General features: G+C 32.1%; 3 protein-coding genes across 5 annotated transcripts; 1 reads left to right on the top strand and 2 right to left on the bottom strand.

The window, feature by feature from the left end:
- Positions 1-1,422: 1,422 nt before the first annotated feature.
- On the bottom strand, positions 1,423-4,093 carry LOC111880706 (transcription factor GTE9). 2 transcript variants are annotated; one of them, XM_023877126.2, is made up of 5 exons: positions 3,987-4,093; positions 2,440-3,242; positions 2,302-2,365; positions 1,938-2,056; positions 1,423-1,833 (listed from the first exon to the last, which is right to left on the bottom strand). In XM_023877126.2, exons 2-5 carry the CDS (start codon positions 3,211-3,213, stop codon positions 1,639-1,641), a joined length of 1,152 nt encoding a protein of 383 aa, XP_023732894.1. In that variant the 5' UTR covers positions 3,214-3,242; positions 3,987-4,093; the 3' UTR covers positions 1,423-1,638. The 2 variants fall into 2 exon arrangements, with proteins under 2 accessions (XP_023732894.1, XP_023732895.1); XM_023877127.2 differs by having other exon boundaries at positions 2,440-3,223.
- A 1,905-nt stretch (positions 4,094-5,998) lies between these two features.
- Positions 5,999-10,135, bottom strand: LOC111880635 (protein TORMOZ EMBRYO DEFECTIVE). Its single transcript, XM_023877057.3, has 14 exons — positions 9,568-10,135; positions 9,308-9,487; positions 9,068-9,217; positions 8,780-8,979; positions 8,401-8,689; positions 8,170-8,304; positions 7,964-8,082; positions 7,717-7,873; positions 7,380-7,626; positions 7,209-7,285; positions 7,020-7,139; positions 6,801-6,931; positions 6,556-6,730; positions 5,999-6,466 (listed from the first exon to the last, which is right to left on the bottom strand). Exons 1-14 carry the CDS (start codon positions 9,862-9,864, stop codon positions 6,188-6,190), a joined length of 2,556 nt encoding a protein of 851 aa, XP_023732825.1. The 5' UTR covers positions 9,865-10,135; the 3' UTR covers positions 5,999-6,187.
- A 4,413-nt stretch (positions 10,136-14,548) lies between these two features.
- LOC111880618 (exonuclease 1) lies at positions 14,549-18,727 on the top strand. Of its 2 annotated transcripts, none has more exons than XM_052765501.1 (13): positions 14,549-14,817; positions 15,443-15,562; positions 15,636-15,759; positions 15,875-16,012; positions 16,149-16,358; positions 16,475-16,652; positions 16,772-16,842; positions 16,947-17,076; positions 17,192-17,289; positions 17,381-17,435; positions 17,533-17,955; positions 18,131-18,182; positions 18,283-18,337. In XM_052765501.1, exons 1-12 carry the CDS (start codon positions 14,657-14,659, stop codon positions 18,175-18,177), a joined length of 1,755 nt encoding a protein of 584 aa, XP_052621461.1. In that variant the 5' UTR covers positions 14,549-14,656; the 3' UTR covers positions 18,178-18,182; positions 18,283-18,337. The 2 variants fall into 2 exon arrangements, with proteins under 2 accessions (XP_052621461.1, XP_052621460.1); XM_052765500.1 differs by having other exon boundaries at positions 14,551-14,817; positions 17,533-17,951; positions 18,283-18,727.
- Positions 18,728-19,157: the final 430 nt, after the last annotated feature.

Raw genomic sequence — 19,157 nt, 5'->3', positions numbered from 1 at the left:
TTCACAGCCCTCTCAACGACTGTCATCCCGTTCGTCTCCTTCCCCTGTCGAAGAACTAGAATCACCGGTGATGTTTTCCCGGTTCCCCATTGTCGTCATCTCGTTCGTCTCCTTCCCCTGTTGTAAGACATTAATTGTTGTTAAATCTTATCATCCAATTCCAATCGACAATCCAATTTCGAATCCAATGTTGAAACCCTAAAAAAGTTAACAACGAAAATCCAATTCTAACAGTTTTGTGCCATCTATCATCGAGATTAACATCGACCTTGTAGTGTAGAAGAAGCTCTACAATCGAATCATGGTCTTCACTGGCAGCTAGATGAAGAGCAGTTATGTTATCATAATCTTGCACATTAGGCGAAATGCCCTCCCGCAACATCAAATTATGCCTAACCCTATCACTTCTCGAAGCACGGCTGAGAAAGTTCTCGATTCTTCGCATTTTAAAATCATCTGTGATGTCTTTTTGGCTGGATTGATACGCCATAGCTAAAGAAATCAAGAAACCATAAGTTTCCTATAAATTATCAAACAACATTAGAAGAATTGATGAGTAGCTAACCTTATGAATGTGCAGGAGGAGGAAGCAGACGACAGTCGTGTGGTGAGGGGGGAGGAAGAATCGTCGATGATGAAGGGTTATTCGAGGGTGAAGATCATCAAAAAAACTGTGGTGAGGGGAGAAAGGAAGAATCGTCGATGATGAAAGGTTATTCAAGGGTGAAGATCATCGAAAAAATTGAGTCTTCATTGGTTTATTTGAGAGAGAGAGAGAGAGAGAGAGAGAGAGTTCTTAATTTTTTAAATATAAAAATAGATAAAAAAAAAATGAAAGAAAAATGAAAAAGAATTACGTCAAGGGTATTTTAGTCTTTTCAGTTTTCCGAAGGACCAAAACTCCAAGCAAACCAGCTCATAAGGACCACAGATCCAAAAAAGTCGAGATTTGGACTAAAACCTCAAAAAAATTGCATACAACAGGAACCATTTTTGCAATTTTGTCTCAATTATATTTCATCCTTGCGTCAACATCGATTTGGATCACGATTTGTATTCTGATTTGTATATCTTGGTTTTTCATGATTTGTATTCTTTTTGTTGTTTCACCTCCATGATGGACTTCTTCTCCTTGAACCCGTCTTTTTCCACGGCTTTAATCCAACTGGAATAAGGTTGTGAAAACTTGTTTGATATAAAGAAAGTTATGACTTATGAAAATTGGTGTAATAAAATAATACAAGGAATGTGATAAAATACTAGGTATGGATTAAAAAAACGACATACCGAAACTCTAGCCTACAATACATTTTCTTTTAAACACACGCATTTGGTTCTATGTACTAGATATCTCATTCAAGATGAATTAAAAAATACCTACATATCACTTGAGAAAATCAACAACATTACACATTTTCCAGCTTTGCAAATATACCACCTGTGCAATATATATTATATATAATATTATATATATATTCACTACAAGAACACCACCTAAACAACCCATTCCTTCTCAGACAAAAGAATTCGTCATTTACACTCCTATTCCCTTTTTTCACTTGAGAAACACTCACACAAACGCACAAAAATACCCACATTTTCGGTGTTTGCAACAATAAAATTCCTAACATTTTTGGGTCAAAAGATCTCTCCATCTTCTAACTCATCATCATCATCATCATCATCATCAATGTACTCATATCCATAATAATACTCTTCTTTCAATCTTAGCCCAAGTTTCTCCAATGGGTTTTTAATCCCTGAAATTTCACATAGCTTCTCAAGCTCCCTTAGAACTGTTAGGTTGTCATCCATGGTTACTGTTCTTTCCATCTGAACACACAAATGAAATGTAACCAATAAAGATATAAAATGACCATTTTGCCCTTATATTCCAATAAACAAAATGTTAGAAAGATTGGTAGATGAAAACAAACCTTCTCTACTCTTTCCCTTTCTTTATCGCGTTTCATTTGCAAATCGGATTTTGCACTTTCTAGTATGGCTTCTTTAGCAGCTCGAGCAGCTCTGATTCTTGATTCAATATTTGACTTTTCTGTAAACAAAAATAAATCAATAAATATGATGTGCAAAAGACATAAATGCCCTTCCCATTCTCATCATCAAGATATAATTATTTGCTTTTACTAAAGGGTATTGTAGATATTAGACATTGATAGGAAAAATCACATGATTAGGACTTAATGGAAAAATCTCATTTCCTTAACTTTCTCTATTGATTTGTTCTTTCTACATTAAGCCAAAAGAAACAGCACTTAAAGGGTATTATTGTAATATCACCTTCAAGTTTTTGTCTCTCAGTAGCTTCCTTTGTCCATTGTGGTTTTACACAATCATCCTTGGCCTACACGATATTTAATACTCACATCAAAACCTTATAATAATAACAATATCAGTATCAGTATCAATAACAGTTACCTTTTCCAAACTCAAACACAAAGAACCTTTCAAGGATCTTTTCAACTCCATTAAAGTATCATCCCCAAATGAATTAAAAACACTCTCAATCTTCTCTTTCCTTGAATAAATCAAACCATATTTCCTTAAAAAACCACGCAAAGGTCCAGTGATTTCACCTCTCAAAGCCACCATTAACTCCTTCTTAATCCTCATCTTTTCCTCATAAGTCATCAAAGTCTTCCCCTCTGAACAACTTGAAGCCTTACTTATTATATCTTCACTTTTCTTTACTTTTACACCAACACTAACATGAACACCTTGCTTTTTAACCGGTTTACAAATCTTCACCTTTTCTCCACCATTTTTGCTTGGTTTCCTCAACTTTGGCTCAACAGATTTCCAAATTTTAATGAACAGATCGTTCATCTCTTTTGCCATCAAATGAACAGAGTTTTTGGGTGGATTATATCGCATGGCATTTGAGAAAGTAAGTCTGATATCATTAGCAAATGATTCAGGGAAAGAATAGATATTGTCTTCTAATTTGTTATGAATTGTGCCCAAATCCATAGGATGAGAGATTATCTCAAAATAATCAGGGATACCAAGCTCGACAGGGTCCACGGGTTGATTGAAAACAGATCCGAATTTATGGGTCATCAATGTTTTGAGAATCTTTAAGCACTCAATCTTGACACCATGATCCAATTTCTGCTTTTTTTGTTGTTGACCCTCTGATATTTCTGGTGGATCTTGTCTTTTCTTGGAGCCCGGTAAGAGGATCTTCACCATTTTTACAACTCTGAACACATCAAGGTTGCCTTTCAACAAACATTTGAAGATACAAAGATTCAATATAAGTACTAAGTAGATAAACCCTAATAACAAATACCCATGAAAGGTAATGAATGGGTGAACCTTATACAGAACTTTCTATTGTTCTTGAGAAAATTAAATTTGCTCATACCCAATTTGATGTATCAGAATCATCAAGCACTAATTCAAAACCCATGAACGTACGCAAATTTGAACTGACTATTTCAATTATATAACACAAAACTAATTACTTCAATTAAGAAATATAGTTCGTGAAACGCTGAGAATAAACCCCTAAATATCGTTCCAGAAGAGATAAAAATCGAGGCACTTAACTTTTAGGATTCGTTATCTTTAAACCCTAGCAGCAAAACCCATAACGGTATAACTCTAAATTGCGTTGATGAATTTAGAAAGAGTAAAAAGAATCAAAAACCCTAAATATCGTTCCAAAACAGGTAAAAATAGAAGCAAATAACTTCTACGATTCGCTATCGTTAAACCCTAACAGAGAAACCCATAAAAATTGAACTCTGAAACGAATTTCGTATTCAGAGAGATTAAAAGCTATTAAACCCTAAGAACGGAACGCCACCATAATTGATTCCAAAGTGCAGAAAACCTGATTCGTTAAAATCTTGATATGATCGAATAACAAAAATCGATAATCCCGATTTCTAACTATAATTGCACAACTAATTGATGAAAAACAGATTAAATTTCTAGTTTTAAGCAATCAAAATAGTCACCTGAAAGCAGCCGGCGAGTTCTTCTTTCAATTGTAGCCGAAAAGTGGCGACCAGGGGGAGTAGTGGTGACGAAATAAAAATCTGTCTACGTTTGTTAGATGGTCCGGGTCGGGTGATTAATAAGACAAAACAGAAAGTTACATAACTTCCCCCTGGACTATTTAATAACTTACTTTTTAGTCCATTATCTACCTTTCTTTCATTCTTATCCAAATCAATTATCAAACAATATTTTCACCATTATCTATTTTTTAGTATTCATTTACTTTCCTAGCACTTTTTACCCAAATTTAATATTTTTTATCAAAATCATATTTTTTTTCTTTTTTTTTCAAACAAGCCCCACAATATGTGATCATATATGTGAGAGTTGTAGCCTGAAGCATAGCATGGGTTTGATGATCTTTATTTTTTGTCACGTTATTTTACAACACTTGGTCGATGGAGTTTATGAATGGAGTTATGGAAGAATACTAGTATTTAAGTAGTTGTTACTTGTTAGTATAAATCAAGATATGTGAGAGTTTTAGCCAAACCTATATTAATGTGATACCAAAAAAACGGAAACTTTCATGCATAAGAAATTAAAATAAAACCCAAATTAAGCATAAAGCAAAGTGGTATTTAGTTTAGTTGGTGTTAGTTACGATTCTAAATATGTTAAATAAACTTTTGGTTGTTTAGTTGTTTTGGCCTTTAATTTTCGGGAAAATGATACAAAGGCTCTTTAACGTTGCTAAATTTTCAATTCTACTACGACATCATTTTTCTTTTTTCGCATAAAAGTTTGGAATTTGCACAGTTTTTTTAAAGTTGTCATTTATCATGTTACATTTTTCTTAGCTAGTTGTCATGTCACGTGTAACCATGTTGGTTGATGATTGTGCATATCATATTAAAAACCGTAGTATGCCATTGAACTTGAGTTTGTGAATTTGGTTACTCGAAAATATCAACAAAAAAAAAGATGGAAATTGAACCTTAGACTCTTCTAAGGGCATGCACAATCTATTGAACTTTATATAGTTCAATGGATTGTCACATCATCCATTAAACATCTATAGAACACCACCCAAAAACCCATTAAACACCTATTCAATCTTAATCATCACTTTATTTATTCTGTTGAACCATTCATCGATCATTCAACTCTACTACATATAATCACCCACACTTCATTCAACTCTTGTCCAATCATAGTCATCACTCTATTCAACTCTTATACTACTTGCATTGTAGATGCTCTAAGTATTTGTAAGAATGTTACCACCAAAACAAACAATGATTTTATGATTAGTAATATATGTTTTTGTATATAATATATATTCGTATACGTAGTTATTGTATCTTTCAATATAAATATGGTATATGTACATTTTCATATTATTAATGTATTAAATACGTTTTTAATATAAAAAGTCACATTAAATACATATTTTTCATTTACTTTTGTATATATAACTATATATATACACTTAAAACAGCATATATACATGATTTAAATTGTATTTTGATATTATATAAAAATATGTATTTGTACATAGAAATACATATATCTATGTATTATTATGTATAAAACATAATTTAAATGAAAAACTACATATTAAATACATTTTTATATAACTATTTGTATTTTAATATTTAAATACATACTTATTGTGATTATATCGTTTTATAGGTAAAATTATATATTTATACATAAAGGCCGAACACATGAAGTTGTGTATAGAGTAGATACTAACTTTGTCTTAAAATATGATATAAAGGTACAAGTTTTATAGTGTAATTAAACGAAAAATATTCGATATAAATAATGATATAATTTCTTAGTTATTTGAAATAAATATAAATAGAACAAGTAAATTGCGCTTTCTACATTAAATAAAACAAACACGTTTACATATATGATATACCTTAAAGAATCAAAGTCAAATCTCAATTAGTGTTGTCCGTACATAAAAAGAAAAAGGCACAAAACGCAAAGCAGAAATGCATCCTCTCACACAAAGCAATTTCAATAAGGTAAAGAAGATATAAGCCAAATAAAAACGTAACACAAAAATAAGTGTGTAATCACTAATCACATCTACATTCCATAACACAAAAAAAACAAGTGTGTGTAACGAATCATTGCTCTAGACCCTTAACAAAATTCCAGAACACAATAACAAAAAATGTAAACCACATCTACATAAAGCTCATTACATTCCCTTAACTTTCTTGTTTCCTCCATTTGATTTCTGAGACTTTCGTTTCTTGGAAGACTTTTTTGAAGCTTGTTGTTCATCAGAAAAACCAATAGAAGAATCTTGGAGTTTTGGTTTAGGGTTTTCCACAACACCTGTTTCTGGTTCAATGAGTGACATTCCATTCAAAGTGTAATCCAAAAGATATGTGCTTCTTTCCAATCTGTCTATCCTGCTGTAATGCCTTTGGGAATATGGGATCAACCCTTCAACCACTTCCCCAACACCTTTCATCTTTAATCAAAAACAAAAACAAAACATATTTTATTAGATTTTGACATTTTGTCTTTTACTTTTTATAAAAAATAAAAAATAAAAATTACCTCGACTATCTCAGTTGGGGGAAGAATTGTGAAAAGGTGAAGAAGAACAAATTGAGCAACGTGGCATAGCTTTGGCTTTGTATTCCATTCACGAATGTATTCCAATAATTGTCTGTGTTCTTCCATTCCAAGAACACCAAGAGCTTTCTTCACCTCATCTTTCGCATCTTCCCTCCTTCAAAATCTTTTATTTTCAGAATCTTTATGATAATCACATTAAATTTAATAATAAAAATAATAATAACCTGCAAAGTTGGGCAAATAACTCGAATAGTTTATGTGGTCTACGAAGCTCAAAGGCAAGATGAATTGCTTTGGTGTAATTGGCATCTAACACTGCATTTTCTAGCTCTTGTCCTTTTAATACACCTTCCTCCTAAAATAATTAATCATTCTTACATAATTAATAACTCAAAGTAATAACATGGATGGCATTTATGTAAATAAAGAAGCAAACTTGTCACCTCTTTCCTGAATTCATCCTCTTTATCAGCAGCAGTGGAATCATGCCACAAATTGATTACAGCATCACTGCCACCTGTCACCAACATTTCTGTCTTCTTCCCAACACTCAATGCCCACACCTATACATTACATAAAATATAAATTTCCCAAACTCTTTTTAAAAAATTAAAAAAAAAAAAATTTATAACCTTGTCTTCATGTTGATCATAAGTTGCAACACATTCATTTGTCTTAACAGTCCACAGCTTTAACAAACCATCAGCACCTACAAGAAACAATATATTGTTATTATTTTTATTATTATTATTCAGTAGACCGACAATATAATAAAAGAAAAATTAGGATGACGTCATCTTTACCACAAGAAACAATCTGGGCCCCACGAGTAATAAACTGGACTTTGAACACACTTGATGTGTGTCCTTCAAATGTTTTTAAACAAGATCCATCTGAAATGGCCCAAATTTTTATTGTTTTGTCTCCAGATCCTGTTATTACACACTGATCAACAGGAGAAAATTCCACAGACCATATTCCTCTTTTGTGCCCTTTTAAGACAACGCCAGGTGTCAAGTCTGGAAGCTTCCAGATGCGAGCTGTTCGATCCTGATCATATATTAAAAAAGAAAAATGAAAATTCAATAACATTTAAGTCATAATAAAAGAATAAATACTTTTAATATTCAAGAAACTTACCTGGGAGCCACTACAAACAAGGCTGTCATTTGGTGCAATAGCAAGGGCATTAATGTCTTTATCATGAGCTGCAGTGACTGCTTTAGTTTTTAAACTAAATGCTTCGTTTACATCATCTGAAAGGTCATCTAAACTCCATACCTTTAAGGTAAGATCACTGAACAAAACAAAACAAAATAATATAAATACTACAAACATTTTGAGAAAAATGTAAATGGGAAGAAAAAAAGATTGTGATTTTTATTACCTACTACCACTAACGAAAAAAGATTGTGACTTTTTTGCAAAAGAAACAGCTCCAATGCCACCCATGTGACCTCTTCCAATTCCAATGCAACAATGGCTGTTGGAATCCCATAATCTTACCTGTCAGTTTAGGGTTTAATGAAATTCAAATCTTATCATAAACAAATAAATGAAAGTATTTTTTGCATTTAAAAAAAAAAAGCTCACTGTGTTATCTTTGCTTCCTGTTACAATAAGTGTTCTTCCAGATGTAGTTGTACACGTGTCAAGACATAGTACAATGTCTGTGTGTCCTGACAATACATAAGAACATGACATGGAGGAAAGATCATACACTCTTACCTGAAAGTAAACACCAAAATCATGACACAAATTCAAGAATCGAATCCAAAATTTGTGATTAATGAAGGTATCTAGGTCAAAGAATAGTAATCTTGCCTGTTCAACACTTGTAGCAACAGCAAGAAACTGTTCTTCAACACCCAAAAACTTCATGTCCACAATCTCCTCATTGTATCCCACAAGTCTTTTGTCAAGATTTAAATGAAAAGTTCCTTCAGGGGTTTCAGTTGGTGAATAGAAGAGAAATTCTTGATCAGCAGTGCTACATAATAACCCTTGATTAGATGGCAACATCACTGCAGATGTGAAGCCCCTTTTTGCTTCCTCTTCATCTTCTTTGCTTACAGAAACATCAGAAGATGATTGTTGAAATAGGCAGACTGCACTGTTTGTTTCAAATAAAACTATGGATATTATAACTTTGAAGGTGGTTTAGTTTAACATTTGTTGACAAGAAATAAAAAAAATTCCTTACCCATGAGAATTCCATATCCTAACAATTCCATGTTCACCAACTGTAAGATATTGGAATGCATGAGAGTCACCAGTTTTCTTTCCTCTCAGACATGAAAGAAAAGGAGATGCAGTGCCAATAACACATACAGCTTCAATTGCTTCATTTGTAGGTATACTCATCTTGCAACTGTAGTCATGTAGGTCCCACATGTTTACAACCTAAAGTTTTTCGTATGTTAGATTGTGAATAACTAATAGAAACACCAACTTACTAGAACACAATCATCAACTAATAGTTAACACATGCCTGATCTCTGCCACCACTCAACAAAGTCCATCCATCTTCTGTTATTGCAATGGAAGTCACTGTTGATCGATGTCTCTCTAAAGTTGCAACACATTTCTTGAGTGTAAGATCCCAAACTCTTACAGTTGTATCATCACTTGCAGAAAAAAGCTAAAAGTGCAACAAAGAATGAAAGAGTTGCTTCTTTTAATCAATGAAAACAGAGCACACATAATATGGTTCTGAATTATAGAAACTTACAAGCAATCGATTGGGGTCAGGATGAAAAACAACACTGGTCACAACCCCTTTATGACCCTTGAAGAAATGTGTGCAGAATCCACTAACATCCCATACTTGAACTTTACCATCTGCTCCAGCAGTTGCCAGCAATCCACCAGAAGCATGACATGTCATGCCCATTACTGGACCTTGATGTCCCTGCAAAACTCCATACATAAAAACACTAGAATAACCAAATGATGAAGGATGAAAGTGGAAATGTAAAAATATAAACTAACCTTCCAGGAACGTAGGCATTTGAGGGAGGAGAGGTCCCAAACCCTAATTTGTCGACTGTGACTGGCAGAAAAGAGGAACTTGTCATCAGGACTAAGGGTAAGAGCTGTAACAGGCTCTGAATCACCTTCGATGGTGGATTTAATGGAAGCATTGGAGGAATCGACTATGGTGATTGTGTCATTGCAGGCACAAGCAATGAAAGATCCATCGGAAGAGACTGTGTAAGGTCCACCTGAGTAAAATTGTTGCAATGACTGAACACAACGATAGTTCTTTTTCAATGCCACTGAAGTCATTCTTTTGCTTCCTTCCGGTTATCAGCTAAGAAGAGATGTTTTTACTGAAAACTCGATAGAACTGGTGATGGCTTGTTGACGGCGGCGACGAGGAGAAGCAAGGAAGACGGCGAGGATAAGCAAGGAAGGCGGAGAGGAGAAGCTAGGAAGACGGCGGCGAGGAGAAGCAAGAACGACGGCCAAGTGAGTTCTTGTGTTAGTTGCAGAGGTAAAGCGGCGGGAGTAGGAAGGAAGAGTTGTGGAAGACGAAAACCTGCTTACTTGAATGCTATTGTTAAATGGGCCGGGTTTTCATGATCCAATGTCCATTATTAGTTTATTACCACCATTTTTTTTATGGAATATAGAGATATAGAAGCCCTTAAACATTATCTGTGGGTGAGCAAACCGGTTTTTTTTCAAACCGAACCGGTTCATAAAACCGGTTCGGTTCCGGTTCATGAATAGTAAAACCGATTCGGTTCAAACCGGTTCCGTCATTATTAAACTCGAACTTATCTAAACCGGTTACACCGGTTCAATCGGTTCTAAACCGGTTTGACTACCGGTTCTTAAACCGGTTTCAATGTCTAAAATCTCGAACGGGTTTAAACCGGTGGTTCGGTTATTGAATCGGTTCGGTTCATAGCGGAACGGTTCATGGTGAACCGGTTTACCGGTTAAGCGACCGGTTCGGATCCTGAACCGGTTTTTTGTGCAAGCCTACCGGGTACATTATGTATAAATATTTTGTTCAAGAGATATTATCAAAATTTTGCAGGGATTATAAAAACATATTATTGAAGAAAATAATCGATGGCAAATTATCAAGACTAATGATCATAAGAAGAGATGTGAATATTGCATAAGACAAAAATAAAAAAATAAAATAAAAATAAAAATAAAAAATAATTCAAAAAGAAAACCATGTAAACATTCAGTTACCAATTTCAAAATCAAAATCTTCGATAAACAGAGTTGAAGCTTTTGGTTATAGGCATTCAAAAAAATTGTATTCTAAAATTCTTTTTATTCTTTCTCAAATGTTTAATAAAAAAAATATACTATTTTTCAAATATTGTTTTATTTATTATTCTTGTCTCTTTAAAATATTTTGTTATAACCTCGTGCCGCCTTTATTATAACCTCATTCCGCCTTTATGGTATTAGAGTCGAGTGTGAGTATGTGTTTAGTCAATAAATGTTTAAACATGTTCAATTATCTTGTTAATTTGATGTTGATTTTTTTTTTTAATCTGATGTTGATTTTCTTTTAAATTATGAGTTTTAACAAGATATGGCAGAGTACAATTGATTGATTGGATTAACGTGAGACGCACATATAAGTTTGTAAGTCGTGGTGTCGGACATCGTCGGATGGACTCCCTTCTATTCATCATTATTAAAACGAGTAAGTTTTCTTATAAAATATTAATTCAAAGCTAAATAGATATACGCATAGTTTTCATATTTATTATTACAAAAATATATTGTTGGCAAATATAGTAAAGAATAGGGTTATCATTATAATCAACCAAATTTCATCCGATAACAAATACTTTGCATAAAATAAATTTTTAAATAATTGGACAATATCTTAATTAATCGAAGAACACATATCTTACATAAAACAAAGTTTAAACGATTTGACAATACCTGAACTAAGTATTGATACAATTTACAAAATGGAAACTTTTGATTATTTTCAAATATATTCAATTAAAGTTAAATAACAAACACTGTCTATTCACTATTGGTTAGAATCAACAAAGTATAAATTTATTATCAAATGATCTATTGTTTAGCATAGACAAAAATATAAATTTCTTCATATAGATTTAGTTCAAATCGTTATCAAACTTTTATTTAGAATTGGCATTGATGTTCCGGTTTTACTAATCCTAAGAGATAAAATACATAAAGATTTTCATAATTCGATTATAGTTATGACTGAAACTAATACTGCTAATAGACCAATTTACTTTAATTGTTATCCTAATTTTTTTGTAAGGGTTATTTGACAAAAAAATTGTTCCATTTCTTTCTTGCCTCCTGCAATCGCGCCTCTGTTGGCGATGTTGCAGTCACAACCCCTTTTTTCGGCCATCGCCACACTGCATTCTCTGACCTTGTATCTATGGCATCGCTATTCGCATCTCCGGCACCACTGTCTCACAATAGTGCTCCATGCCTCTTCATGTATGTATTTTGTTCTTCAGTTTTTCCTTGTATATTTTGGTTTTTGCTGAAATCAGCGATGAAGTAATCAATTTCCCCTTATATTGATGTTTCCTTTTTTATATTGATTTTTACTGGATATTATAAGTGTCATAGGTTTTGTTCAATATATCGAAATCATTTGGTTTATTCATACAAAATTACAACATTTGCATTGTAATTAATTAGTTTCATTTTGGGCAGTTGGTTGAGTTTGTAGTCTTAAGATATATTAAAAAGTGGTCATGTTGCATATGTGCAACAATTTAAAGTTGTTTTGATCGTGTATCATTATAACAAAATCACAAGTTTAAAATCTTTATTGATTCATTTTTGCACTACATATCAATATGATTAATCTTGCCATAGGTTATCTTGAAACTCCTTCTGTTGATTACATGAGATTTTTGTTAGTGTGTTGTGATGATTACTTTATATGTTAATATGATGATAGTTCCTGCAACAACATGACAAGTGAGTATTTTACGAGGACACATGCCAACAATTGTTGAGTTAAAACCATGCATTTCTTTCAGTTTATGAATGGAATGATGTAAAAAAAAACTCATCAATAATGGGTTGCTTACTAGGTTGATGTGTTGTGATGATTACACATAAAGGTGATACAAAGATACTTCATGAAGTTGAGGATCCTACTAACAATTAATTAATTTGTATAGGTTACAAAATGGTTGATTTTCACATGGTGACATTAGACGATGATGAATTTTGGTTGGGTTGTGCAACATGGTCAGACTATTGTAACAAAAATTAACATTATATTTATAGTTGTTAGATTACTATAACATTGTACTTCCTATTATAATTTTGAAAGTAAAAATTGTTATAGTTTTCAAAGTATGGTGTGCTAATAAGGAAAATGTTGAAACTATAATGTTGTAATCGGAAGAAATGATAAATAAAGGTAAAATTGTCATATTTATCCTTTAACACAACAATTCAGAGATTTCAACTAAACATCATCTTAAAAACTCAGATTTTAAAAATTTAGACCATTTTAGAAATTCAAATATTTTAAAAAGTCAGATATTGTCAATCAGCCTCCGACTACCTTGCTTTGTTGCTTTTAATATACTTTCTAGAAAACAATAATTTAGGGACGAGCGAAAACCGAATCATAAATAAAAAATAACCGACAAAAACCGTGAACAAACAATGAAACCAAACATAAAACGGACGGGTTAATTTCTTCTCTTTTATCAAAAACCAAAAGGATTTGATTCGGTTTTGGTTTCTAGAATCTGCAAAATCGAAAAAACCGCATCAAACCGATTTTGTAAAAATTGCTAAATAAGTATTATGTAGTATGAAGTATTAAAAAGTTTTACGAGGTCTTAACACAAATAATTGTTAGCTCCGTTGGTTAAGGCGCTACAAATTCGAACCAAATGTTTGGCTTCTATATTACAAAACACATTTTTGTTAATTATTTGAATTTGCTTTATTCCATTATTTTGATACATGGGTAAAACAAATTTTCATTTAGTACTTTTTTAGTTTTTAACTTCTAAGAATATATTCTAGGCCATGATTTTTTTAACTTATGTTCCTTATTTTCAATTTCTTTATTTATATCTGTTTTAATTTGTGTTTACTATATCTTTCTATTGATTATATATCATTTGGCAACAATGGTAAACAACCCATTTCATAATCACATCACATAACCTTCTTTTGGGAACCGTTTATTTAAACTTGGGTTACTTACTGGATGTGTTTGGAAGAATCAAGACATTTTTTCAAAATTCGATGGGTTGGTGGGTGTTTTTTAATAAGAAAATCTTAAAAAAATAAACAAACCAATGCAATTGTCTAATTCCATTAACATCTTTTTGTAAAAAACCAAACACATCCTAGATAATTATCCTCAGTAGATAATCTAAATGATAGGCATTTGTTTTTTTAATATTTAGGGGGTGTTTGTATTAGCTTTTAAACTGACTTTTAACTTTATCTTTTAAAAAATGTCCAAAAAGATGTTTGGGTAAAATGAAAATGGCTTTTTAATCAACTTTTGCTATAGTATAAATTTCAGCTTTTTGAAAAGGCACGAAATCCTGACTTTTCACTAGCTACAACATTGAATTACATTTATAGCCCATCTAAAAGTTAAACCATGTCATTTTTAGTCCTTTTTAGTCATTTTACATGTAAAAGTTAAACCAAACATTTTAATTTTTGATTTTTTCCCTTCAAAAGCTAATACAAACACATTTTAAAAAACAACTTTTACAAAAAGTTCTTTTACAAAAAGGACTTTTGCCCCACAAAAGCTAAGCCAAACACCCTCTTAGAAAATTAATATCAAGTTCAAATCTCTCAATGATAGGATCCTATTAACTTAATACAATCATACATTCACATTCGGGATAATATGGAGGACCTCTATGATATTTCCTATAACCCAAGGGGGTGTAAGTGGTAATACGACGTCTTCATTTCAAGTAGCCCAGTAATATTCCCGCCATCTTCGACATCTTCCCTCCCCAAATTGGGGATAAATCGTTTCCCCTTCAGACCCCAATTTAGGGTTATACTAGCAGTGAACGATTGGTGCTTTTCAGCAGGAAGTACAATGGGGATCCAGGGGCTTTTACCTCTACTGAAATCGGTTATGGCTCCGATTCACATAAAGGATCTCGAGGGCTGTTCAGTTGCTGTGGACACATACTCATGGCTTCATAAAGGAGCCCTTTCTTGCAGTATGGACCTCTGCAAATCCCAACCTACTTCCAAGTAACCCTCTTTCTTGCGTTCGTTTTTGTTGTTCCCAGTACATTTCTTATGATGGGTTCTATTTATTTTGTTTCTTAGCCTGTCATGTCGAATTCTAACTGGATTACAAGGGTTTTGCAAGCAAAATCAACCTGTTAAGAATTTTCATTTTCATTTTATATTGTTTTAATTGTTTGCTTGTATATGCGAATGGAGATCATCGATTTTAAAAGGCTAGATTGGTGTTATTTGCGTGCGTCTTTCATGATATCATGGTTTTCAGTTTGTTTTAATGGCCTTTTCTGACACCGATGTTAATGTATCAGTGTTTTGGCCTTTTGGGCACGAATAATTAACTGTAAAATTCTATTAAGGCTTATTTTCTTAATGCCTTGATTTTGTTTTCTTTAATATTAGTTGCATGTGGTTGCTCATAAGAAATGAAGTTTTTTGTATCATGGAAGTGAATTTGGCATTTGATTGCAACTTCAGTCATGTGATACATAGAAAATAATCTAATCAAAAGCAACTTCCCCAACAATTTTCCAATCAAAAACATAGAAAGTACATTTGTTTTTCTTTTTGGCTCTTTAATTTGACTGACTTGGTAGATTCCCATCTAACTTCTATGTTCTTTCTCTTTTAGGCATGTTGATTACTGTATGCATCGAGTGAATTTGTTGAGGCATTATGGTGTTAAACCTATTTTAGTCTTTGATGGAGGGCATTTACCAATGAAGAATGAGCAGGAAATTAAGCGTGCTAGGTACACTTTTTCCCTAAATAAATCAGCTCATTTCATTTTTTTTTTATTTTATATTTTTTATTTTGTCCCACAGGTCAAGAAAAGAAAATCTTGCTCGTGCTATTGAGCATGAATCATGTGGGAATACATCAGCAGCTTATGAATGCTATCAAAAAGCAGTTGATATATCACCTACAATTGCATATGAACTAATTCAGGTAATTGAACACATTAAAAAACTGATTAATCAAACCGCATTTGCAAATGCAATTTCCAAGATTCTATAAGATCATCTTCTATGATCTTTACTAACCAAATGTCTTCATCTTGTAGGTGTTGAAACAAGAACAAATTTCATACGTTGTGGCTCCTTATGAGGCTGATGCCCAAATGACATTTTTAGCCCTTAGCAAGCATGTTGATGCTGTCATTACTGAAGACTCAGACTTAATACCATTTGGTTGCCCAAGAGTAAGTTCATAATCTTTTAACAATTCTCTTTTAGGCTTATTTGTTACATAAGATTGGACAAGCTTTCTAGGGCTATTTATTTCATTTGCTCAATTATGTTTCTACTGAGACACTTTTTTAATCTTTTCACCCTCAGATTATCTACAAGATGGACAAATTTGGACAAGGTGTTGAATTTCAATACTCAAGACTACAACATACAAAAGATTTAAATTTGTCAGGTTTTACTAAACAAATGATTCTTGAAATGTGCATTCTCAGTGGTTGTGATTATTTACAATCTTTACCAGGAATGGGCTTGAAAAAAGCCCATGCATTAATAAAGAAATTCAAAACCCATGAAAAGGTGCATCCTTTTTCCATTTTTATTCTATCTTTCCAACACCCTTTTTCCTGTTTCAATGTGTCTATTAATCTTTTTTTCTATTTAAAAGATTCTAAACTTGTATGGACAATTTGCAGGTGATTAAGCATTTGAAGTTTAGTGCAATTGTTGTTCCACCTCTCTATGAAGAATCCTTTAGGAGGGCAATATTGACTTTTTTACATCAACGAGTGTATGATCCAATAACAGAAGATATTGTTCATTTATCTGATTTACCTGATAACATTGATGAAGATTTGGATTTTTTAGGGCCATATCCTTATCTTGCTATATTTTCATATGAAATCTACTCTAAGATGCTGTTTCTTTTTCTTTCTTTATGGAAATGTAAGGGTAAAAATGTCATTTACTTGTTCCTTGACCTAACAACACATCGATACCTAAAAATCTAGCAAAAGGCATAGCAAGTGGAGATATTGATCCTTTCACCAAGTTGTCAATCCAGGTATACTTTCAATTTCTTAATTATTATTACATTACACTTGTTTTTTTTATTCTATAATAATAAACAAATTAATAAAAATACATTGCTATTTTTTAATTTTACAGGGAGAGTGTGTTAAAGTTAAACCTGGACCCCTTCTTGATAAAACATATGATCTAAAAAGCTTCAAATCTGGAGATACAGTAAAAAAGCTCGACTTACCTGCACAGAAAAATCTTCTAACCAATTACTTTTGTATCCTATTTTTATAGCTTTTTAAATAATATATATATATATATTTTTTCAAATGCATATTTATAGTGTTCTAGAGTTTATGTATTATTGTTCATATATCCTTAACATTTGAAAGGTTTTGCAACTCTGGAAGCAAAGAGGAAATTCATGGCTCCTCGAATTTCACCAAAACATCCAAATGAAATTCCTCAAATGGATAAAAATGAAGAAATTGTGAGTGAAAAATGAAAATATCATTTAGTTTTTTTACAAATTTACATGTAGCATTATGAGATGAAATGATGAATTGTTTTCTTTCTTTTAGGTTGATAAGATCCCTGCAAGAAAGACTTCAATGCTTTTGGAATCACTATCTCATGGTTAGTTACTTAAAACTCCATTTGTTGAATAATTTCTTCAGTAAAAATGAGGCTTTTCCCATTAATCACCTACTTTTTACAAATTTACCCTTTGTAGACAACATGAGAAAGGTACAACACTCAAAGCATCCAATACACCCCTGCATAGCCTCACAAAAAGAATCAGAATCTAATTCTTCCATTGATGGAATTGAGGGCAAAACAAGGGTGCAGAAGAAACCTATCATTGTTAGAAGCTCTTATTTTCAGCATAAAAACTTAGAAGAAAATAATCAAGAAAACACGAAAATGAATGATTCAAAAGATGATGATGATGATGACGTGGCAGTTGCAAGCAAGAACACTTGTTCAGATGGTGTACACGTGTCTGTTTTCCATGCACCTGAGGTTAAGACAAGGGTAGAAAACAGGAAGATGATCACAAGTCGTTATTTTAGTCAAAAGAATCAGGAAAACACGAATGAAAAGTCAACCATTAAAAGGAAGTTTTCCATTTCTGAAGATAGTGTTCAAAAAGTAGGTATATTATTGATTTATTTCTATTATTACACTTAATTTATATGGAATTTCACCTTCGATTAACGTATTTATGCAAAATGTTTCAACTTTTATTTTTCGTTATGGATAACTATAAAATATAAAAAAAGAAAGTATATCAATTTTGAGCTCTAGGGTTTCTAATTATTTCTATACAGGAAAACCTGAACCAAAAATTCATGAGGCCAAATCCATCTTCTCCTAATCAAGGTATATATTTTGAGATAAAATCAAACAAAAAAGAGTACGAATACAATAATTAATATATTATGAGTGTTTAATTTGCCGATTCTAACATTTTTTTTCACAGGTGATAAAGAATATGATGATAAAATCGAAGTAACAAGAGATGAAGAAGAGAAATTCGGATGTAATATTTCTCATTTGGGAAAATATTCAGAAATAGCAGAAAAATCAATGGATAAATTCATTTCGGTGATATCGTCATTCAAATGCACGTCATCTGGGTCACGTGCTAGTGGTCTACGAGCTCCTCTTAAGGACATGCGAAACACGTGCTCAAAAAACTCATCTTCATATTCAATTGATGATATATCCAAATTTGCGTACAAATCATCAACCAAGACATTACCCTAAATCATTCAATAACATTGTTTCACTTTGACATGATATTTGTATTAAAACATTTATCATTGTATTATTTACTGATAAAAATGTTCCAATTTTTTTTTCAGGTTTTTACTTCTTGTATTTTGCAAATGAAATGTAAAAAAAATTAGAGCAAGTTATTGCAATTTTGGCCTTAAAAGGTTTTTCTTTTGCATATTGATTTAGAAAATAGCCATTTTATTTGGAATAGGACCAACAATATTAGAAATCCAATTTGCAACAAAACTTTTTTGGACCAAAAATGAAATAAAAACAATGTTCAAGTACCAATTGTAATTTGCTCAAAGTTATAGTAAATTACATTTTTGGTACCAGTAAAGAGTAGTCGATATTTACAAATTTAATATTAAAAAGTTTATTTGGTCTTAAATCATGTTCTTATAGTGTTTTGGTCTATGGTCCAAATAAAATGATTATTTTTAGTATCAGGGTTTAGCCATTCATAATAGAGATAAAAAAAAAAACTCAGAATATAAACAAAAACATTATAAAAAAAACCCTAAATAATGACTAAATTTGCAAGATTAAATTTTTTGATAAAAAAAACAGCTAACT

This window comes from Lactuca sativa, chromosome 7 (genome assembly GCF_002870075.4).
Source record: "Lactuca sativa cultivar Salinas chromosome 7, Lsat_Salinas_v11, whole genome shotgun sequence".
Classification (NCBI taxonomy): Eukaryota; Viridiplantae; Streptophyta; class Magnoliopsida; order Asterales; family Asteraceae; genus Lactuca; species Lactuca sativa.
This window is presented reverse-complemented; position numbering and strand designations above follow the sequence as displayed.